At 38.4% G+C, this 19,463-nt stretch overlaps 2 protein-coding genes across 10 annotated transcripts in view; one reads left to right on the top strand and one right to left on the bottom strand.

Moving 5' to 3' along the window:
- The window catches only part of CEP83 (centrosomal protein 83), a 168,223-nt gene that overhangs the window by 137,308 nt on the left and 11,452 nt on the right, over window positions 1–19,463 (top strand). For 2 of the 4 annotated variants that reach the window (XR_009736336.1, XR_009736337.1), the window contains exons 14-16: window positions 12,282–12,385; window positions 13,844–14,033; window positions 15,007–15,178. Coding sequence is in view for 1 of the 4 variants with exons in the window: in XM_061415754.1 (XP_061271738.1) it covers window positions 12,282–12,385; window positions 13,844–14,033; window positions 15,007–15,111 (399 nt within the window). In the remaining 3 variants the exon portion in view is untranslated. Of the gene's footprint in view, window positions 1–12,281; window positions 12,386–13,843; window positions 14,034–15,006; window positions 15,937–16,229; window positions 18,145–19,463 lie in introns of those variants that run through there. The other 2 variants (XR_009736335.1, XM_061415754.1) reach the window with 2 other exon arrangements.
- PLXNC1 (plexin C1) overlaps window positions 13,790–19,463 on the bottom strand; it is a 156,365-nt gene continuing 150,691 nt past the window's right edge. The window contains exons 31-33 of one of the 6 annotated variants that reach the window (XR_009736334.1): window positions 18,903–19,032; window positions 16,403–16,494; window positions 13,790–14,206 (exon numbers count right to left, since the gene is read on the bottom strand). Coding sequence is in view for 4 of the 6 variants with exons in the window: in XM_061415750.1 (XP_061271734.1) it covers window positions 14,161–14,206; window positions 18,932–19,032 (147 nt within the window). In the remaining 2 variants the exon portion in view is untranslated. Of the gene's footprint in view, window positions 14,207–16,374; window positions 16,495–16,537; window positions 19,033–19,463 lie in introns of those variants that run through there. The other 5 variants (XR_009736333.1, XM_061415753.1, XM_061415750.1 and 2 more) reach the window with 5 other exon arrangements.

The raw sequence follows: 19,463 nt of genomic DNA, 5'->3' as shown, positions 1-19,463 counted from the left end.
TCATGGCATCCGGTCCCACCACTTCATGGGAAATAGATGGGGAAACAGTGGAAACAGCATCAGACTTTATTTTTCTGGGCTCCAAAATCACTACAGATGGTGACTGCAGCCATGAAATTAAAAGACGCTTCCTTCTTGGAAGGAAAGTTATGACCAACCTAGATAGCATGTTCAAAAGCAGAGACATTACTTTGCCAACAAAGGTTCGTCTAGTCAAGGCTATGGTTTTTCCTGTGGTCATGTATGGCTGTGAGAGTTGGACTGTGAAGAAGGCTGAGCGCTGAAGAATTGATGCTTTTGAACTGTGGTGTTGGAGAAGACTCTGGAGAGTCCCTTGGACTGCAAGGAGATCCAACCAGTCCATTCTGAAGGAGACCAGCCCTGGGATTTCTTTGGAAGGAGTGATGCTGAAGCTGAAACTCCAATACTTTGGCCGCCTCATGCGAAGAGTTGACTCATTGGAAAAGACTCTGATGCTGGGAGGGATTGGGGGCAGGAGGAGAAGAGGACGACAGAGGATGAGATGGCTGGATGGCATCACCGACTCCATGGACATGAGTCTGAGTGAACTCCAGGAGTTGGTGATGAACAGGGAGGCCTGGCGTGCTGTGATTCATGGGGTCGCAAAGAGTCGAACATGACTGAGCAACTGATCTGATCGGATCTGAATGTGTAAATCAGAGAAGGCAATGGCACCCTACTCCAGTACTCTTGCCTGGAAAATCCCATGGATGGAGGAGCCTGGTAGGCTGTAGTCCATGGGGTCCCTAAGAGTCGGACACGACTGAGTGACTTCACTTTCACTTTTCACTTTCATACATTGGAGAAGGAAATGGCAACCCACTCCAGTGTTCTTGCCTGGAGAATCCCAGGGACAGAGGAGTCTAGTGGGCTGCTGTCTGTAGGGTCACACAGAGTTGGACACGACTGAAGCAACTTAGCAGTAGCAGCAATATGTAAATGGTATTGAAAGCAATGGGACTAAATGAGGTCACCTGGAAAGTGAAGAAAGACAGAAAAGAACAGGTTTGAGGATTGAGTTTTGAGGAATTCCAAACTTTAGAAGTTGGGAAGTTAAGGCAGAGTGGCCAGTATGATAGGAAAAGAACCAATAAAGTATTGGATGCCAAGTGAAGAAAAATGCTTCAAGAATAATTAGCCGTGTCAAATGACATTCATCAGATCGGATCAGTTGCTCAGTCATGTCTGACTCTTTGCAACCCCATGGACTGCAGCACACCAGGTTTCTCTATCACCAACTCCCAGAGCCTACTCAAACTCATGTCCATCACATCAGTGATGCCATCCAGCCATCTCATCCTCTGTCGTCCCCTTCTCCCACCTTCAATCTTTCCCAGCATCAGGGTCTTTTCCAGTGAGTCAGTTCTTTGCATCAGATGACCAAAGTGTTGGTGCTTGAGCTTCAGCATCAGTCCTTCCAATGAATAGGATGGACTGGTTGGATCTCCTTGCTGTCCAAGGGACTCTCAAGAGTCTTCTCCAACACCACAGTTCAAAAGCATCAATTCTAAAAAAAAAAAAAAAAACAAAACCCAAAAGCATCAATTCTTCGGTGCTCAGCTTTCTTCATAGTCCAACTCACACATCCATACATGACTACTGGAAAAACCATAGCTTTGACAAGATGGACCTTTGTCAGTAAAGTAATGTCTGCTTTTTAATAAGCTGTCTAGGTTTGTCATAGCTTTTCTTCCAAGGAGCAAGTGTCCTTTAATTTCATGGCTGCAGTCACCATCTGCAGTGATTTTGGAGCCCAAGAAAATAAAGTCTGTTACTGTTGCCACTGTTTCTCCATCGTCTTGCCATGAAGTGATGGGACTGGATGCCATGATCTTAGTTTTGAGTTATAAATGTTGAGTTATAAGCCAGCTTTTTCACTCTCCTCTTTCACTTTCATCAAGAGGCTCTTTAGTGTCAACGAAAAATTAATCAGTCGATATAAGAAAGAATTGTAAAATATTTGAGACAAATTTGAGGATTATAATTGAAGAGCATCTCAGAAAGCTCTGAGAGCTGTTTCCCCCATTAGAAGTCAAGATGCAGTTTATTTAAGTTTTTTTTGAGACAGAGGGCTGTACATTAAATGACATATTATTGACAGTTTACACAATCCAGAATTAAGCACCATTGTTATATGGGTCGTGTGACCCTTTACGAGATCAAGAGAGAATGTTATCTTTCAAGGAGTTGTCTTGTTGATGCCAGGAGAATGTTGCCATTTATGGTTGAGCAGATACTCCTGCTGATGGGGGAGATTTGGTCAGTGCATAATGACAGATGCACAGTGAGAGGAGAGGAGGCCAAAGGCAGAGAAGAATTTTTATGTTTAAGTTTTTCTTGTCTTCCCATAATGTGAACTTTATTTCACAATGGTAAGATGATAAAATAGTAAGATGAAGACAGATTTTCTTTGGCTATGTGAGTATTAAAAAGAAAACTAAAGGAAAACAATGGGAAGGACTAGAGATCTCTTCAAGAAAATGAGAGACACCAAGGGAACATTTCATGCAAAGCTGGGCACAGTAAAGGACAGAAATGATATGAACCTAACAGAACCAGAAGGTATTAAGAGTTGGCAAGAATACACAGAAGAACTATACAAAAAAGATCTTAATAATCTGGATAACCATGATGGTGTGATCTATCACCTAGAACCATATATCCTGGAGTCAAGTGTGCCATAGGAAGCATCACTACAAACAAAGCTAGTGGTTTGCTTAGTCGCTCAGTCATGTCCAACTCTGTAACCTCCATGGACTGTAGTGCACCAGGCTTCTCTATCCATGGGTATTCTCTAGGCAAGAATAAGTGTAAGTGTGTTAATTGCTCAGTCATGCCCAACTCTTTGTGACTGCAGCCCACCAGGCTCCTCTGTCCATGAGATTTTCCAGGCAAGGATACTGGAGTGGGTTGCTATTTCCTTCTCCAGGGAATCTTCCCAGTTCAGGGATTGAACATGGGTCTCCTGCACTGCAGGCAGATTCTTTACCTACTGAACTACAAGGGAAGCAGCTTGCTGTGCCTTCCTCCAGGGGAGTTTCCCAACCCAAGGACCGAACTCATGTCTTTTGCATTGCAGGCAGATTCTTTACTGTCTGAGCCACCAGGGAAGCCCAGTTCCAGCTGAGCTATTTCAAATCCTAAAAGATGATGCTGTGAAAGTGCTGCACTCAGTATGCCAGCAAATTTGGAAATCTCAACAGTGGCTGTAGGACTGGAAAAGGTTTCATTCCAGTTCCAAAGAAGGGCATTGCCAAAGAATGTTCAAACTACTGCACAATTATACTCATCTCACCCACTAGTAAGGTCATGTTCAAAATGCCTGAAGCTAGGTTTCAATAGTACATGAACCAAGAACTTCCAGATGTTCAAGCTGGATTTAGAAAAGGCAGAGGAACCAGAGATCAAATTGCCAACATCTGTTGGATCATTGAAAAACCAAGGGACTTCCAGAAAACATCTGTTTCTGGTTCATTGACTACACTAAAGCCTTTGACTGTGGATCACAACAAACTGGAAAATCCTTCAAGAGATTGGAATACTGGATCACCTTACCTGCCTCCTGAGAAAATTGTATGCAAGTTCAGAAGCAACAGTTAGAACTGAATATGGAACGACAGACTGGTTCAAAATTGGGAAAGGAGTGCATCACGGCTGTATTTTATCACCCTGTTTATTTAACTTATATGCAGAGTACATCATGCAAAATGCTGGGCTGGATAAAGCTCAAGCTGAAATCAAGATTGCTGGGAGAAATATCAATAACCTCAGATATACAGATGACACCACCCTTATGGCAGAATGCAAAGAGGAACTAAAGAGCCTCTTGATGAAGGTGAAAGGAGAGTGAAAAAACTGGCTTAAAACTCACCATTCAAAAAACTAAGATCATGGCATCCCATCCCATCACTTCATGGCAAATAGATGGGGAAACAGTGGAAACAGTGACAGACTATTTTGGGGGGCTCCAAAATCACTGCAGATGGTGCTTTCAGCCATGAAATTAAAAGACGCTTGCTCCTTGGAAGAAAAGCTGTGACAAACCTAGATAGCATATTAAAAAGCAGAGACATTACTTTGCCAACAAAGGTCCATCTTGTCAAAGCTATGGTTTTTCCAGTGGTCATGTTCCAGTGGTCATGATGAGAGAGTTGAACCATAAAGAAGGCTGAGCACCCAAGAATTGATGCTTTCGAACTGTGGTGTCAGAGAAAACTTCTGAGAGTCCCTTGGACAGCAAGGAGATCAAACCAGTCCATCCTTAAGGATATCAACCCTGAATATTCATTGGAAGGACTGATGCTGAAGCTGAAGCACCAATACTTTGGTCACCTGATGCTGGAAAAGATAGAAGACAGGAGGAGAAGGGGACGACAGAGGATGAGATGGTTGGATAGCATCACTGATTCAATGGGACATGAGTTTAAACAAGCTCCAGGAGATGATGAAGGACAGGGAAGCCTGGCGTGCTGCAGTCCATGGGGTCACAAAAAGTTGGACACAATTGAGCGACTGAACAACAGCCTTGTGATTATTGGTGGTGGCTTTGTCCAGAGTTGTTCCTGTGGAATAGTAGCTATGCAGGTCTGATTGAAGTAGAACATAGTTTGTCCAAGGATTTTTGTTGTGAAGAACAGAGAACTGGGGTAAGATAGCTCAGATTGTGGGAGCAAAGGCTTCTTTTAAGAAGAAATTATAGGATGGTTCAGTTGCAGGGGGAAAACTGATAATGCGGGAGAAAGAGGGCAAATGAAGGGACGATGTGTTTTAGTAGGCAGAAGGGCATTAGATTCAGTTCAGAGGGGGAAGGGATTGGGACACAGTCTCTGTTGTAACTGGAAAGACGACAAAATATTTAGTTGTAAATTCCTGATAAATTGATGGATGTAATGGGAATGTGTGGAAATTCTCTATTGATTGCTGCTATTTTCTCAATGTGAAAAAGAATCTGGGTCACCAGCTCAGACTGTGAAGAGTGGAGGTCTAACAGATTTGAGGAGAGACAAGAAGTTGTGAAAGAATATAAGAGTTTGGGAGAGTGTTGGATTAGGGGAATTAGTAGAAATCCCAGGTACCTTCTGGGGCCCATTAGATGCTGTTTAGTCACTCAGTCATGACTGACTCACTGGGACCCCATGGACTATAGCCTGCCAGCCTCCTCTGTCCTTCGGATTTCCCAGCCAAGAATAGTGGAGTAGGTTGCTATTTTCTTCTCCAGGGGATTGTCCTGACTCAGGGATTGAACCCATGTCTCCTGCTTGGCTGATGGATTCTTTACCACTGAGCCACCTGGGAATCCCCATTTGAAGTTAGTGCTGGTTAATTTAAGTTGAGACCAGTCAGCATAATTTTGTGTATGTGTGAGTGCATGTGTACATGCCAGCTATATTTCAGTTGCTGTAGGTTCAACTGTGCAGTCAGTAGAGTCGTATTTAACTAAGGTCAGTTTCTCCAGGTGAGTTTGAAGATGGAGACTTAAGTCAAGATAATGAAGGATCTATGAGGAAATTAAGATAACCTTAGAGTCTAAGGCATGCATTGAGTCTACTAGTCAACCAGCCATGCAGCTCTTGTATAACATTCCAGCTCAGTTCCTGGCAAAGAAGAGTGCTCAGTAAATGGCTGTTTGTTTTTACAGTGATGAGGATAGCAGTGTCAAGACTCCTGTCTTCAAAAAGCTTATCTTAAGAGGCAAACTTCAGGGTCCATCTTTTACACTGATGCCATATTAATCTTTTCAAAACAATGGTTTTACCCATCAGTCCACTGTAGGAAAACCTTCAGGGGAATCCACATTCTTATAGAATTACAGATTCTTCTTCTTATCCTTTCTAAAAAGCTTTTTCTCATGTTTTTGTCCTTATTGATTGGAGTTCCCTCAGAAATCCCTACAGTTTGTATTACTTATGATTAAAATAGGGCCCAATTAAGTGGGCACTCTGTATATGTGTGTGTATATTAAGTATACATACTTGGTTAAGATTTTATGAAAGTGAAAAATTGCTGCAGTTTAAATGAGCAGTAAAAATGGAGAAGTATAACTAGATTTTAAGATTAAAGTTTTATATAATCATATAATAATGAAGTATTAAGCATTTCCATCTTTAACATGTCTGCTGATAGTTGAACTAAAATACCTAAAAGGAGCATATGCTTTTGATAATAACAGACTAGGAAATATGTGGATCAGCTCTCCACATGAGAACTAGAAGAAGCAGACAAAATATCTTTAAAAATATCCCCGTGAAGGGCAGTGAAGAATTAAGAGGCCAAGGTCCTGGAGAGATAGAAACCTAGAGAGGGGAGCACAGCATTTGGCTGCTTTTCCCTTAGAGGAGACTGCCAGTTCTAGAAGAGAGAGCTGAGAAGTGAAGCAAAGCCTTTGACAACCTCATAGGGGAACAAAAATCAGAGTTCAGAATCTGCCAGAGAGAGGGTCTCAGGTCTGAGTCCACTACTTGTGCTTTGGGTTGATATTGTGAAGGAATATACATACCCCTGGACTAAGAGTGAGCTGAGAATAGCTTGGTCCTTGCAGGTATTGAAGCACAGCTTCAGATGATCTGTCCTTATAACTAGATTAAATTAACCCCTATTTGTTAGTGTTCCTAGCTGCCTGCCAGAAACAAGTATAAATCTTTTCTAAGGGAAACTAACATTGTAGGCTTCAAGTTACTTCCTCAGGTTTTAAATTATAATATCTATCCCTAAATAAAAAATAAACATAGACATCACTGCACATTTTTTGGAATGACTAAAATCCAAAACACTGACAGTATCAACTACTGGTAAGGATATGGAACAGTAGGAATCTTAATTTATTCCTGGTGGGATTGCAAAATGATACAGCCATTTTGGAAGATCCTTTGGCAGTTTCCTACAAAGCTGAAATAGTCTGGCCATACAGTCCAGCAGGCACACTCCTAAGTATTTATTCAAATGAGTTGAAGACTTACGTTCTCACACACACGCACAGCCCTGTGCACAAACATTTGTTCATTATTGCCAGAAGTTGGAAGCTAGAAATATGTCCTTAAGTAGGTGCATGGTTAAAAAAAACTTTGCTATATCCACACAAGAGAATATTATTATTATTCTTATATTATCTCTTATATACACAAGGGAATATTATTCAGTGATAAAAAGGAAATGAGCTATTAAGCCATGCAGAGATATGGAGGAACCTTAAATGCAGCCTTACTAAATGAAAAGAGCTGGTCTGAAAAGGCTGTTTACTATGTGATTTCAAATACATGACGTTCTAGAAAAGGCATGGAGAAGGCAGTGACACCCCACTCCAGTACTCTTGCCTGGAAAATCCCATGGACGGAGGAGTCTGGTAGACTGCAGTCCATGGGGTCGCTAGGAGTCAGACACAACTGTATAACTTTCAAGTAGACAACCTGAGAGACTTCACTTTTACTTTTCACTTTCATGCATTGGAGAAGGAAATGGCAAGCCACTCCAGTGTTCTTGCCTGGAGAATCCCAGGGTCGGGGGAGCCTGGTGGGCTGCCGTCTCTGGGGTCGCACAGAGTCAGACATGACTGAAGCGACTTAGCAGCAGTAGCAGGAGAAAAGGCAAAACTATGGAGACAGAAAAAATATCAATGGTTGCCAGTCTTTGTGAGGTTAGGGAGTAGGGATAAACAGGTAGAGCACAGGGGATTTTTATGGCAGTGAAACTTTGTATGATGCTACAGTAGTGGACATGACTGAACAATTAACACACACAGTAGTGGATACATAACATTATGCATGTGATGGAACCATAGAACTGAACAGCACAGAGGATGACAGTGAAAACTGTGGACCTCAGTTAATAATAATGTATCAACATGGGTTCATCAGTTTTAACAAATTTCTATTAATAATGGTTTAAAAATAGCTGCATGAGGAAATTACACTGAAAATCAAGAGAAGTAACAACCAATGTAAGCAAACCCCCCACAGGGGATCCAAGTAATGGAGTTATCAGACATAGACTTTAAAAGTACCATGTTAAAAAAAAGTAAATAAAAGTACCATGTTGTGTATGCTCCAGAATAAGTGCTTGAGAATTGCACCAGAAAACTAGAAGACATTTCTTTAAATGGCGAGTTGAGAACTAAAAAACACTGAATTAACTGAATTACGAACTCTGTGGGTAGATTTAGCAGAAATCAATGAAGAGAAAGTATACAATAGAGAAAATTTAACTTGCCAAGGCTGATCAATCTGAAAAGATGGTGATAAAATTGATTCTCCCCAGACTCCTCACAGGTAGATAAGTAAATAAACAGAATGGACAATATAATGGGCCCTGGTAGCTCAGACAGTAAAGAATCTGCCTGCAATGCAGGAGACCCGGGTTCAATCCCGATGAAAAGGGGGATATCACTATACGTCTTACAGATATTAAAACAATATTATAAAAATAACTATGTTAATAATGCAATTTAGGTGAACAAATTCCTTGAACATCTCAATAAAACTAATACAAAAATTAGGAAATCTAAATAGTCCTGTATCTATAAGGGAAATGGAATCCTTAATTTAAAACCTTCCATAGAGAAAATTTGATACTTGTATAATAAAATTATTACCACAGTAAATCTAGTTAATAGTTAACATCCATCACCATACATAGCTACAGAATTGTTTTTCTTGTGATGAGAACTTTTAAGATAAATCTCTTAGCAACTGTCAAATATGCAGTACAGTGTTATCAACTGTAACCAGCATGCTGTACATTACATCCATGGGACTTATTTCTTTTTTAACTGAAAGTTTGTACCTTTTGATCTGCTTCACCCACTTCACCCATCCCTCACCCCCTGCTTTTGGCAGCTGCCCATCTGTTCTCTATATCTTTGAGCTTATTTTATTTTAAAGATTACACATATAAGTGAGATTACATGGTAGTTTTTCTTTCTCAGTCTAGTTTATTATACTTAGCAAAATGTCCTCAAGATCCATCCATGTTGTTGCAAATGGCAAGATTTTTCTTTATTATGGCTGAACCATATTCTAATGTATGTGTATCACATTTTCCTTATCCATTGATGGACACTTGCTTCCATGTCTTGGCTATTGTAAATAAGGCTTCAGTGAACGTGGGGTGCATATGCCTTTTCAAGTTAGTATTTTTGTTTTTCTTAGATAAATATCCAGAAGTGGAATTACTGGTAGTTCTATTTTTAATTTTTTGAGGACTCTCCATACTATTTTCCATGTGTGCATGCTTAGTTGCTAAGTTGTGTCAGACTCTTTGCAACCCCATGCACTAGACAGCCCAGGCTCCTCTGTCCATGGAATTTTCCAGGCAAGAATACTGGAACGGTTTGCCATTTCTTACTCCAGGAATCTTTCAACCCAGGGATCAAACTCATGTCTCCTGTGCCTGCTGCATTGGCAAACAGATTCTTACCACTGAGCCACCTGGGAAGCGCCCACTGTTGTCCGTAGTGGCTGCATTAATTTGCATAGTGGCTGCACAATCCTACCAACAGTGCAAGAGGGTTCCCTTTTTTCCACATTCTCACCAACAGTTGTTTCTTGTCTGAGAATATTCATTCTAACAGTTGTGATATCTCATTGTGGTTTTTACTTGCATTTCTGTGATGTTCAGTTCTTTCTTTACATAGACAACAAACAGAAAATAAAATATTTAAATCCATTTACCTTAGCATAAGAAATACAAAATACTTAGGAATAAATCTAATGAAAGATATGCAAGTCTACACTGAAAACTACAAATATTGCTAAGAAAAACTAAAGATCTAGCTAAAGGGAAACTATACCATATTTGATTTGAAAGACTCAATATTATTAAGATGTCAGTTCTTGCCAAACTGACCTACCAATTGAATACAATTCTAATCAAAATTTCTGTAGTTTTCCTTGTGGAAACTGGAAAGTAGATTCTAAAATTCATATTAAAGGACAAAGGACCAGAACAACCAAGGCAATCTTGAAGAACAAAAAAGCTGGAGGACTTGAAGGATGTGGGGTCAATTGGTTATCCTTAACCCAACCTAATTAGATAAAAATGAACCTTAGACCCAAATGTGAGGGTAAAAAAATAAAACTGCTAGAAAGAAGCTTGAGGAGAAAATCTTAAGATCTTGGGATAAGTAAAGATTTCTGAAACAGGACATTAAAAAAAGAACTAATCCTAAGAGATATAATTGATAAAGACATTAAAGTGTCACTTTTTTTTTAATAAAATGACACTCTTAAGAGAAAAAATATTACCACACACTGGGAGGTCAATCTGCCACACATATATCTGACAAAGTATTCATATTCTGAATATGTAAAGAATTCCGACAAATAGATTACTCAAAATATTTTCTTAAACAGGGAAAAGACTAGGACAAACATTTCATTAAAAAAGGATATCCAGATGGCCAGTATGCATAAAAAGATACTCACCCTCATTAGACAACAGGAAAATGCAAATTAAAAGTACAGTGACATATTATTCTATTCCACTAGAGTAGTGAAAATTATAAAAGACTGACCATACCAAGTGTTGGTAAGGATGCAGAGCAGTTAGAACTCTCATATATTGCTGGTGGGCATGTGATTAATGGGCTTTCCTGATGGCTCAGACGGTAAAGAATCCGCCTACAATGCAGGAGACCTGGGTTCAATCCCTGGGTCAGGAAGATCCCCTGGAGAACGGCATGGCAACCCACTCCAGTATTCTTGTCTGGAAAATCCCATGGATAGAGGAGCCTGGTGGGCTGTAGTCCATGGGGTCACACAGTCAGACACGGCTAAGCATGCACACAAGATGTGACTAATAATTTGTTAGAACCACTTTAGAAAACGCTAGTTTTACTAAAGTTAAAACATATGTATTGTGTATGACTCATTCCTGAATATGTACTCAAAGAGAAATGAGGACATATATCTACCAAAAGCATATTCAGCAGTGTTCATAAAAACTTTATTCATAGTAGCTTCAAACTAGAAACAATTCAAATTGTTATCAAGAGGAGAATGGATAAAATATGAGGTATTTGTAAAATGGATAATGGTATAACAATAGAGAACTGTGACATGCAATAAACATAACTTAATCATAGAGATGAAATGTTGAACAACAAAAAATCAAGAGATGGAAGTATATACACTGTATGATTTCTTTGTGTGTGGGTGAATAAATAGAGTCCCGAATCACCTGTCAATACATTAATATATACTTGTGCTAATAAAGGACAAAAAAGTGGTTTTAGTGCCACGGTAGGCAATGAGTGAACTCTGCCTGTAAGCAATACCATGAATAAATCTCCCAGTATTGAGTAAAAGGAAAAAGCCATCTGTAAAAGAATGTGTGCTATGATTCTGTTTGCATGAAGTTCAAAAACAGGCAAAACTAAACTGCATCTTTAGAAGTAGATTAGTTGGTTATGTTTTCAGAGGACAGGGAGGGTAGAGATTGAAAGGAGGGAGGGGTAGGGGCCCTTTTGGTATGGCAGTGCTCTTGACCTGTGTGAGGTGACACCAGTGTTTTCTTTGTGGTTTTACATTCTGCTGTACATTTATATTCTACTCATTCTTCAGTAAGCCTGTTAGTAAAGAGTTAGAAACCAAAAACCAAAAAGGTCTATAGCTACTAAATGAGTGTCAACATTTATAGGTATTTTTCTGCTTTTTTTTAAAGGCAAACTTTTTATAAAATTAAAAAGGTATTACCTTTTTTCATTTACTTGTTTTGCATTATACATAGATCTTTCCATATTATTAGAAAATTTTCCCTTTAGAAAGGCATGCTTTCAAACTGAGATGCATCCATAATCAGTCTTAGCTGTCTCATCCTTTAATTTACTACTTTGGTAGTGATTTATCAATTGCAAACTTGCTTTTAATTTTAAATTTATACTTATTTTAAACTCACGATATCTTCTGGGAGAATGAAGAGCTTATATTATCAGGTGACAAGCAAACTCATTAGTAAAATTTGACTTCTTCCCTTCTTAGAAGTTTTATTTGCACAATTTCCTTATTGATGCTAATTTTCTGGTTTGGCATTTATAATAGTTCTGTTTGTTACTTTCAGGGTATGAGCTAGATCTGTGCATTATTATCTTTGTGATTTTCAATAAGCATTGTATCCAGTGATCTTTGCTCTGATTATTCACTGAAAATACTTATCTCTAAGTAAAATTTTTTTGGTGAGTAAAATATTCACTATATAGCTTTGTTCAAATAGGAGAGTATGTATTAGCATACTTGTTCATATTAATTGTTTCTCTTTTTGTTTTTTTTTAGAGAAAATCTCTTCATGAAAACAAATTAAAGAGACTGCAAGAAAAGGTAGAAATCTTAGAGGCAAAGAGAGAAGAATTGGAAACAGAAAATCAGGTGTTAAATAGGTAATATGTTTGTATATATGCATATGTATATATGCCCCATGTGATATTTTGACATTATAGAACGTTGTTTCTGAGTATAATGTACTTGGGTTGCTTTTAAAATATAAATTTAAAACAATCGTAAAACTTCATTAGACTCCTAATTCATTATCTTTGCTATTCTTTTTCTGATTCAATGTTTCTTCAAACCAAAACATCTTTAACATATGCATTTCTGTTTTGTATGGTTGGGACTGATGGAAAGGTCAGTCCCTGGCTTTGGTAGCCAGGAGTGGTATAAATCCTTGCTGCTGAGACAAGACAGTTTAGTTATTACAAGTTCGAAATTGTGGCCACAACTTTGAATCAAGGCTCAGTTTTTTAATGTTTTGGTGTGGAAAATATTATTGGGCAGTAGTTTCTGGTTTTTATTTATATCTAAGCACAACTAATAATCTGCATCATTAGCATTTTTGAGCAGAGATTTGCCATTTTAATTTAGTAGTAGTGGCACTGTATGACCCATGTGATTTACGTTGATAAAATCTTTTCAAATTCAGCTAATTAGTGGTAGTCTTCAGCATTTAGACAGTATCAGACTTTTCTGTAATGGAAGCTGCCTGTATGTCAAGCAGTGATGCTTTACAGTGTGCACTGGTCTTCTTGGGTATAATTAGTACTAAAATATGAACAGTTGTGTGTGGTGTTATTTTTTTTAGAACATCCAAGAGGTTTCCAGACTGTGGAATAAATGCCAGTTTTACAAATACTCTCTGTTCCAAAGTGAGAAGCCACCACATTCATTCTAAAACCAAATTCAACTTATTATTTCAAAATTAATGGTTGTGGAGGAGGTGTTATCAATTCAAGAGTGGGCAGCTATGGCACAGATCACCTAGAACTTTAAATGGTTTTGAAACTATATTTGATTACTTGTGATTATTAGGAAATTAATGTCCAAAAAGGTGGTGAACTCTGAAGGCCTGCAAAGTTTTTTTTAATCCATGTCATTTTCCCTTAAGTTGGGTAGTTTTATCTTTTTCATTAGGTACATTAAAAAATAGGACAAAATGAATTAGCTATGTTTGACCATATTTTACCTACCAAATTCATAATATTCAACCTGGTATTTCCTCTATTTCTGAAGTAAAATAAGGCACCTTTTTTTTTTTGGAGGAGTCCTTTTAGTTTCAAGATTCATGGGTTGGGGGAGTAGAATTAAAAATATCAAAATGTTTTTTATCTCTGACTAATTGTCAAATAAAACTTTAAGTCGACAGCCTACAGGGCCAACAGTAACACAAATAATTAAGATGTCATGTTTCTGTTTATCTGTCTAGGTAAACCACATTTTATGTATTATATATTGGTAAATCTTAAAAATCCTTCCCTCCCAATTAAAATTATGTTCTGTGACTCATACTGTTCTTCAACAGAATATAACTGTATTAAGCAACAGAAATGCTTTTCCTTTTTAAGACAAAATGTTCCATTTGAAGAGTATACAAGGCTTCAAAAAAGACTAAAGGATATACAGAGAAGACATAATGAATTTCGAAGTTTAATTTTGGTTCCTAATATACCTCCATCAGCATCCATCAATCCTGTTAGTCTTCAGTCATCAACTGTGATTCCAGGCATGGAACTGTCCTTCCCTCCTCACATGCAGGTATGTATGGGCATTTATTTTAGGAGAAAACAGTTAGATAGATACTTCTGTAAATTTTACCTGTTTAAATATTTAAAAACCTAAATCTTTACCAGAAAAATTGCTGAGAGGCATAGTGGATTTGAATCTATTCTTCAGTGATGGTGCTAGGAGTAAAGTCTCCTGCTGGGCACCTGAAAGGAAGAGACCGATAAAGTCTTTGAGTAAACTGTTGAGTCTGTAGGTCACTCATATAATTCTGATTATTACCAACATTTATGCAAAGTTACTGTACTATGTGCTTTCCATACATTTTATTTAATCCTAATGAAAATGCTTTGAGGGAAGGTATTAGTATTCCCAGTTTGCACATGAGGAAGCTGAGTCAGAGAGGTGAAGTGACTTGCTCAAGGTCATAACTGAGAGCTGAGTTTCATACCTAAATCTTTCTGTTTCCAAAACTTGAGTTAGTTTTACTTTATCAAATCCCTGAGATGTTGAGGGAACCAAATTGATCAGATGATTTTCAGAAGATGAACTGTTAATAAGCAATGACATTTTGTAATGTTGTAAGCAAGGAAGATTTTTAATGTTGTACGTCACTGAATTGTACTTCTGATGAAGTGCTTTGCTTATATAATAAACTTCTGTTAAACTCGTCTTGTTAGAAAGTTGCCACATAAGTACACCTGGGACTTGCATTACTGTTATCTAATTTATTCTGCAGTGAACTTTAAACCTAGAGAAGAACAGACTTTGGGTATTGGCTAAAGGCTATACAGCCTGAGGCAGGAGAAAAGGGAGGACTAGTTGGTAGTCTAGACCATGCTGGGGTTCTTAGACTGCTAAAATGGTCATTCTTTTCTTGCCAGATGTTGCAGACCTGAATAAAAGAGACACTGAGGCCACTGCCTAACAGTTATTTTTCCACCAGTTTTTCTAACAGCCTTTCTTGCAATGCTTTTTCTGTTTTTCCTTTTTCTGTGCTTTTAAGGAGGAACAGCATCAAAGGGAACTCTCTCTACTTCGCAAAAGACTAGAAGAACTTGAAACAACACAAAGGAAACAACTAGAGGAACTTGGATCTCCTGGGGAATGATTTGCTTGGAGAAAAGGCAGATCAAAAGGGATGAAATCAGTGACTCAGTAAAGCTTGAAGCTTTAATGTATGTGGCATTTAGATACTTTATTACTGTTTGCCAAATCACTTGACTGTGCCTCAAGAAAAGGTACTATCTCCATGCTGTGTTGCATGAATGTCAGGATTTTAAGGTTGTAGTAATGATAAGTGAAGCCCTAAGACAGCTTCAGAGATATTTAGAATATTATTGACAACCCTTTGAGAATGTAAAATAAATGAACAAAGAAGAAGGAACTAAATAGGGAATCAAGTTTTTCAATTATTAATTTTGCTTTGTTGAGTTTTTTTAAGGGGGGCGGTGTGGCATTTTGCCTAAGTAGAACTATGTTGAATTCCCTCCTCTTCTTCTTTGAGGTGCTTACCAATCACATGGTCTGAAATGTTTTCTGGTTTACTATATGTGAAAGTTATTTAAAGTCAGCATAAAACTTAAGATATCTATATATATTACACAGTTCAGTTCAGTCGCTCAGTCATGTCCGACTCTTTGCGACCCCATGAATCGCAGCACGCCAGGCCTCCCTGTCCATCACCAACTCCCGGAGTTCACTCAAACTCACGTCCATCAAGTCGGTGATGCCATCCAGCCATCTCATCCTCTGTCGTCCCCTTTTCCTCCTGCCCCTAATCCCTCCCGGCATCAGAGTCTTTTCCAATGAGTCAACTCTTCACATGAGGTGGCCAAAGTACTGGAGTTTCAGCTTTAGCATCATTCCTTCCAACACTACCTTTTCTAAAAGTTGTGTGCACATAATTAAAAGCTTAATAAATATTTTTATATTATTTTGTATTTAATTTTGTTTTAACCATACAGTGTAGAAGATCTCACTAATTTTGGCTTCGTTGAGTTAGAATTAATAGAAGATAACAAAGTACAAATAATTAAATCCTGTGGCTATATAATAAAACAAGGGCCATTTATTGTAAAACTTGAACCCAGTGGGATCCCTTTAGAAATAATGTTGGTGTTTAACTTTGTCTCCTGTTTTGGATCTAACCAAATTGTTATAAATGTTTTATTTCTCTGTGTCCCTAAGTATGCCATCATTTGCTTTTTTATGTAACATCTTTTAAAGGCATTCTGCTGGAATAACTTCATGTCAACAAGGCAAAGCTAAAAAGTCTGCTGGACCAAGTAGAATGTTCATTATCTAGACGTCATCACATTCAGAATTCCAAGACAACAGTGGAGGCCAGGAGTAAGATTGCATAGCCTTAACATCATTTAGAAGAAACTAGATTTACTTACTATATAATACAGCTGCTAATTTACAAAGCATATACAGTGACACTTTGTTCTTGAGAAATAATTTCCGTGGAGCCACTTAGAATGAAAAAAATCTATTGAAAATTTGAAGGAAGAAAAAGACAAAAACAGTCCATATTTACATCAAAATGTTTATTTTTGGATATAGACATTTAAAACATTCATCTCCAAGAACTGCTTCAATCAGGTATACAATAAGAAATAGACTTTAAATCCCTAATACAGAAAAAAGTAACAGAATTAGTTTTTAAATGCTGCTGTAGACACTAGTGTTAGAAAAAAGAAAAGTTTATAAATGGTTTTGCACCAAAAAAATATGCAAAGAAACTTGAAAATAGAAATTGTTTGCCATTTGTTTCTCTGGCTGCTGTTTAATATAGACCCAGTGACTGATTGTCTCCAGCACACATCTAATTTGGCCATGTACTGCGTTTGGCTAACGTGATCCAAAATGTGATCTAGACAGTGCTTTTCACTGGAGGATTGACAGACACGCTACACACATTAGTGACTCTTCACCACCTCAGTGAGGTAGGCTAGAAATATTATACAGAAATTGAGGCACAAAGAGGGAAGTGACTTGCCCAAAGTCCCCAGCAGCACAGTCCCTGGAAAAGGAGGGAAGTCTCCACACAGGATTCATGTGCCAGAGAGCCGGACAGGGACACCCTCATGTAGCATTTACTAAATACTGAGATAAAGCTGTAGCTGATCCTTCGAGATTTCTTAGCATTTCTGTACCCTAAAGAGGGGAAGTCTTTTGGGCAACTCTCCTACCCTTGGGTCTCAACTCTCATGCTGTTCTCCTATGAATGCCTTCACATCAAGACTGCAGCAGCCTTAGATGGGGACGAGACCTTTCTTATAAAGAACCTCTGTGGTAGGATTTTTGAGGTGTGTCCATTGGAAAGACAGTGGCCAGAAGTGACAGGATTGGGACGGTCCCTATAGAGCAATAAATGCTTATCTTCTCTGATCAGTTTGTTGAGGTGTCATCGCTCACTCTTTACCAGATAGTGAGAAGCAAAAAGAACTGCATTCATTTAAGACAAATGTACTTTTAAATCCTGCTATCTCATAGATTGTTGTTGGTAAGTGATTTTAAGGAATGTATGACCAATGTTTTATTTGCTACTTGAAAATTTTCCTTTCCTCAGTCTGGGATTTGGAGCACCAAGGGTAAAGGTGCTGCAAAGAAAGTTTAAGAGTTGCCAGTTAAACGTTTTACTTCTGGTTTAAGAGAAGGGAAACACAGTGGTATTAGAATTGGTCATGAGCAGCAAGAATTCAGGAGTAAAAAATCAGCAATAAAAAGACTACAGTATAACTAGGTAGGGAATTCTTTTTTAAAAAAGGCATGAATAAAACAGGTATTCTTAACTCTCTCTCTTGTGAGGAATACTTTCAAAAAGTACATAGTAAGACTAAGATACCAAGTTGTATACTAATATTTTTCAGGCCATGGGCCTCAAATATATATATATTCATATATAATACTCCAGTGTGAACAGCAATTTCATGAAATGTAAAATGTATTTTTTAAAATCACACACAAGTATTTATAACCACAGGGTTCACCAGAAGTCTAAAGCAAGGAGACAGTAGTATAGAAGTGTAGGATTAGGGGGCGGAGTTACTCTTCCATAGACAGTTCTGATTGAAGTTCTTCGAAACAAGCGATTTTTTTTTTTTTTTACAATAGCCTACACGTCTACTATTGAATACATTTAATATGGAAAAATAAAATGAAGAAAAGATAGGTACTTTAAAGTGTCTGGGTAAGATGCTGTCACGAAGCCTACTCCCTCTCCTTGCTTTAGAGCTCTCTAGTGAAATGGAGGTGAGTTTGATGGAGTACAGTCGGTGACCACTGAAAAACACGAGCCCTTTCAACAATGTTGCAACACCGTTAGTTTTTGGTTTAAAAACACACACACACACACACACACACACACACACTCACAAATGCTAAATGTACACACTACCAAATTCTGCGGTCAGCTTTTCCAGGAACTACTGGGGAAAAGTCTCAATGCTGCAGATCCCCGAGGGTGCCCGCACACCCAACCTTGTTTCCAGATGACTCATTTCACAGTTTGTTTTGATCATTAGCAATGTCCCTTGTCTGCAGAGGTGCAGTGTAGTTACAAGTGCTACATAGCTGTAGTTTTCAAACAAAACCACTTCTATCATTGTGCTTAAGTGGAGAGTGTAGTTAAACAATACTGACCCTTGCTTACTGGCCCTGTATTCTCTGTAAACAAGGAGGCTGTTTGAAACAACCACTTCAGCTCTATTTACAGAAGGGTTCCCACAGTACACACACAGGCACAGTGGTTGATAGGCTTTCTAAAAGCTGTGCGTGTGCCTTGGTCTCTTAAAAAAGACAGTGCTCAAAGTGGAACCTATGTGCAAACTTAAACTCACAACACAGAGTAGCTCAAGCAGCCATTTTGCTCCCAAGTCATCTGAAGAACTTTACCAGATTAAGCCAGTCCCCAGAGTGCTTACATCCACTTGCATTTCTTCTTTTCCTCAAATAAGACTTTTACATGCAAGAGTTGTTTCTGAGCTTCTTCCAGCCCTCGTTCTCTTTCTAGTTTATTTAGAATCTGTTGACAATTAGAACAGTTATTTTAGATATTGTGGTTTTAGCATTACAATTCTATTTTTTTTTTGCATTCCTGATGCTGTGAGTGGTAAATCTGTATGAAACAGATGCCAAGATTTTCTCCGATCATTTACATACTCACTTTGCAAGTTGTTTTGCTAAGTCATTATCACAGGATCAACAACACTTCAGCTTAAAATAGAAACTCGAAAGAAATACCGAATTACTTGCTTACAAATATGGGGCCAGAATTCCAAGGCCCTGTTTTATGCATTATGTCACAGCCATTCCAAGCACAGCAAGCATTCCTGGGCAGCCAACATGCAGGCAAGTATTTCTTCTTAATGCAGCAGGCAGGGGGCATCCTGGTCAGAGATGTCTACCTCCCTTGCCCTCCCCTTCCCTCCCCTCCCAGTGCGTCCCTTCTAACCC

This window comes from Bos javanicus, chromosome 5 (assembly GCF_032452875.1).
Source record: "Bos javanicus breed banteng chromosome 5, ARS-OSU_banteng_1.0, whole genome shotgun sequence".
NCBI classification, from domain to species: Eukaryota; Metazoa; Chordata; class Mammalia; order Artiodactyla; family Bovidae; genus Bos; species Bos javanicus.
This window is presented reverse-complemented; position numbering and strand designations above follow the sequence as displayed.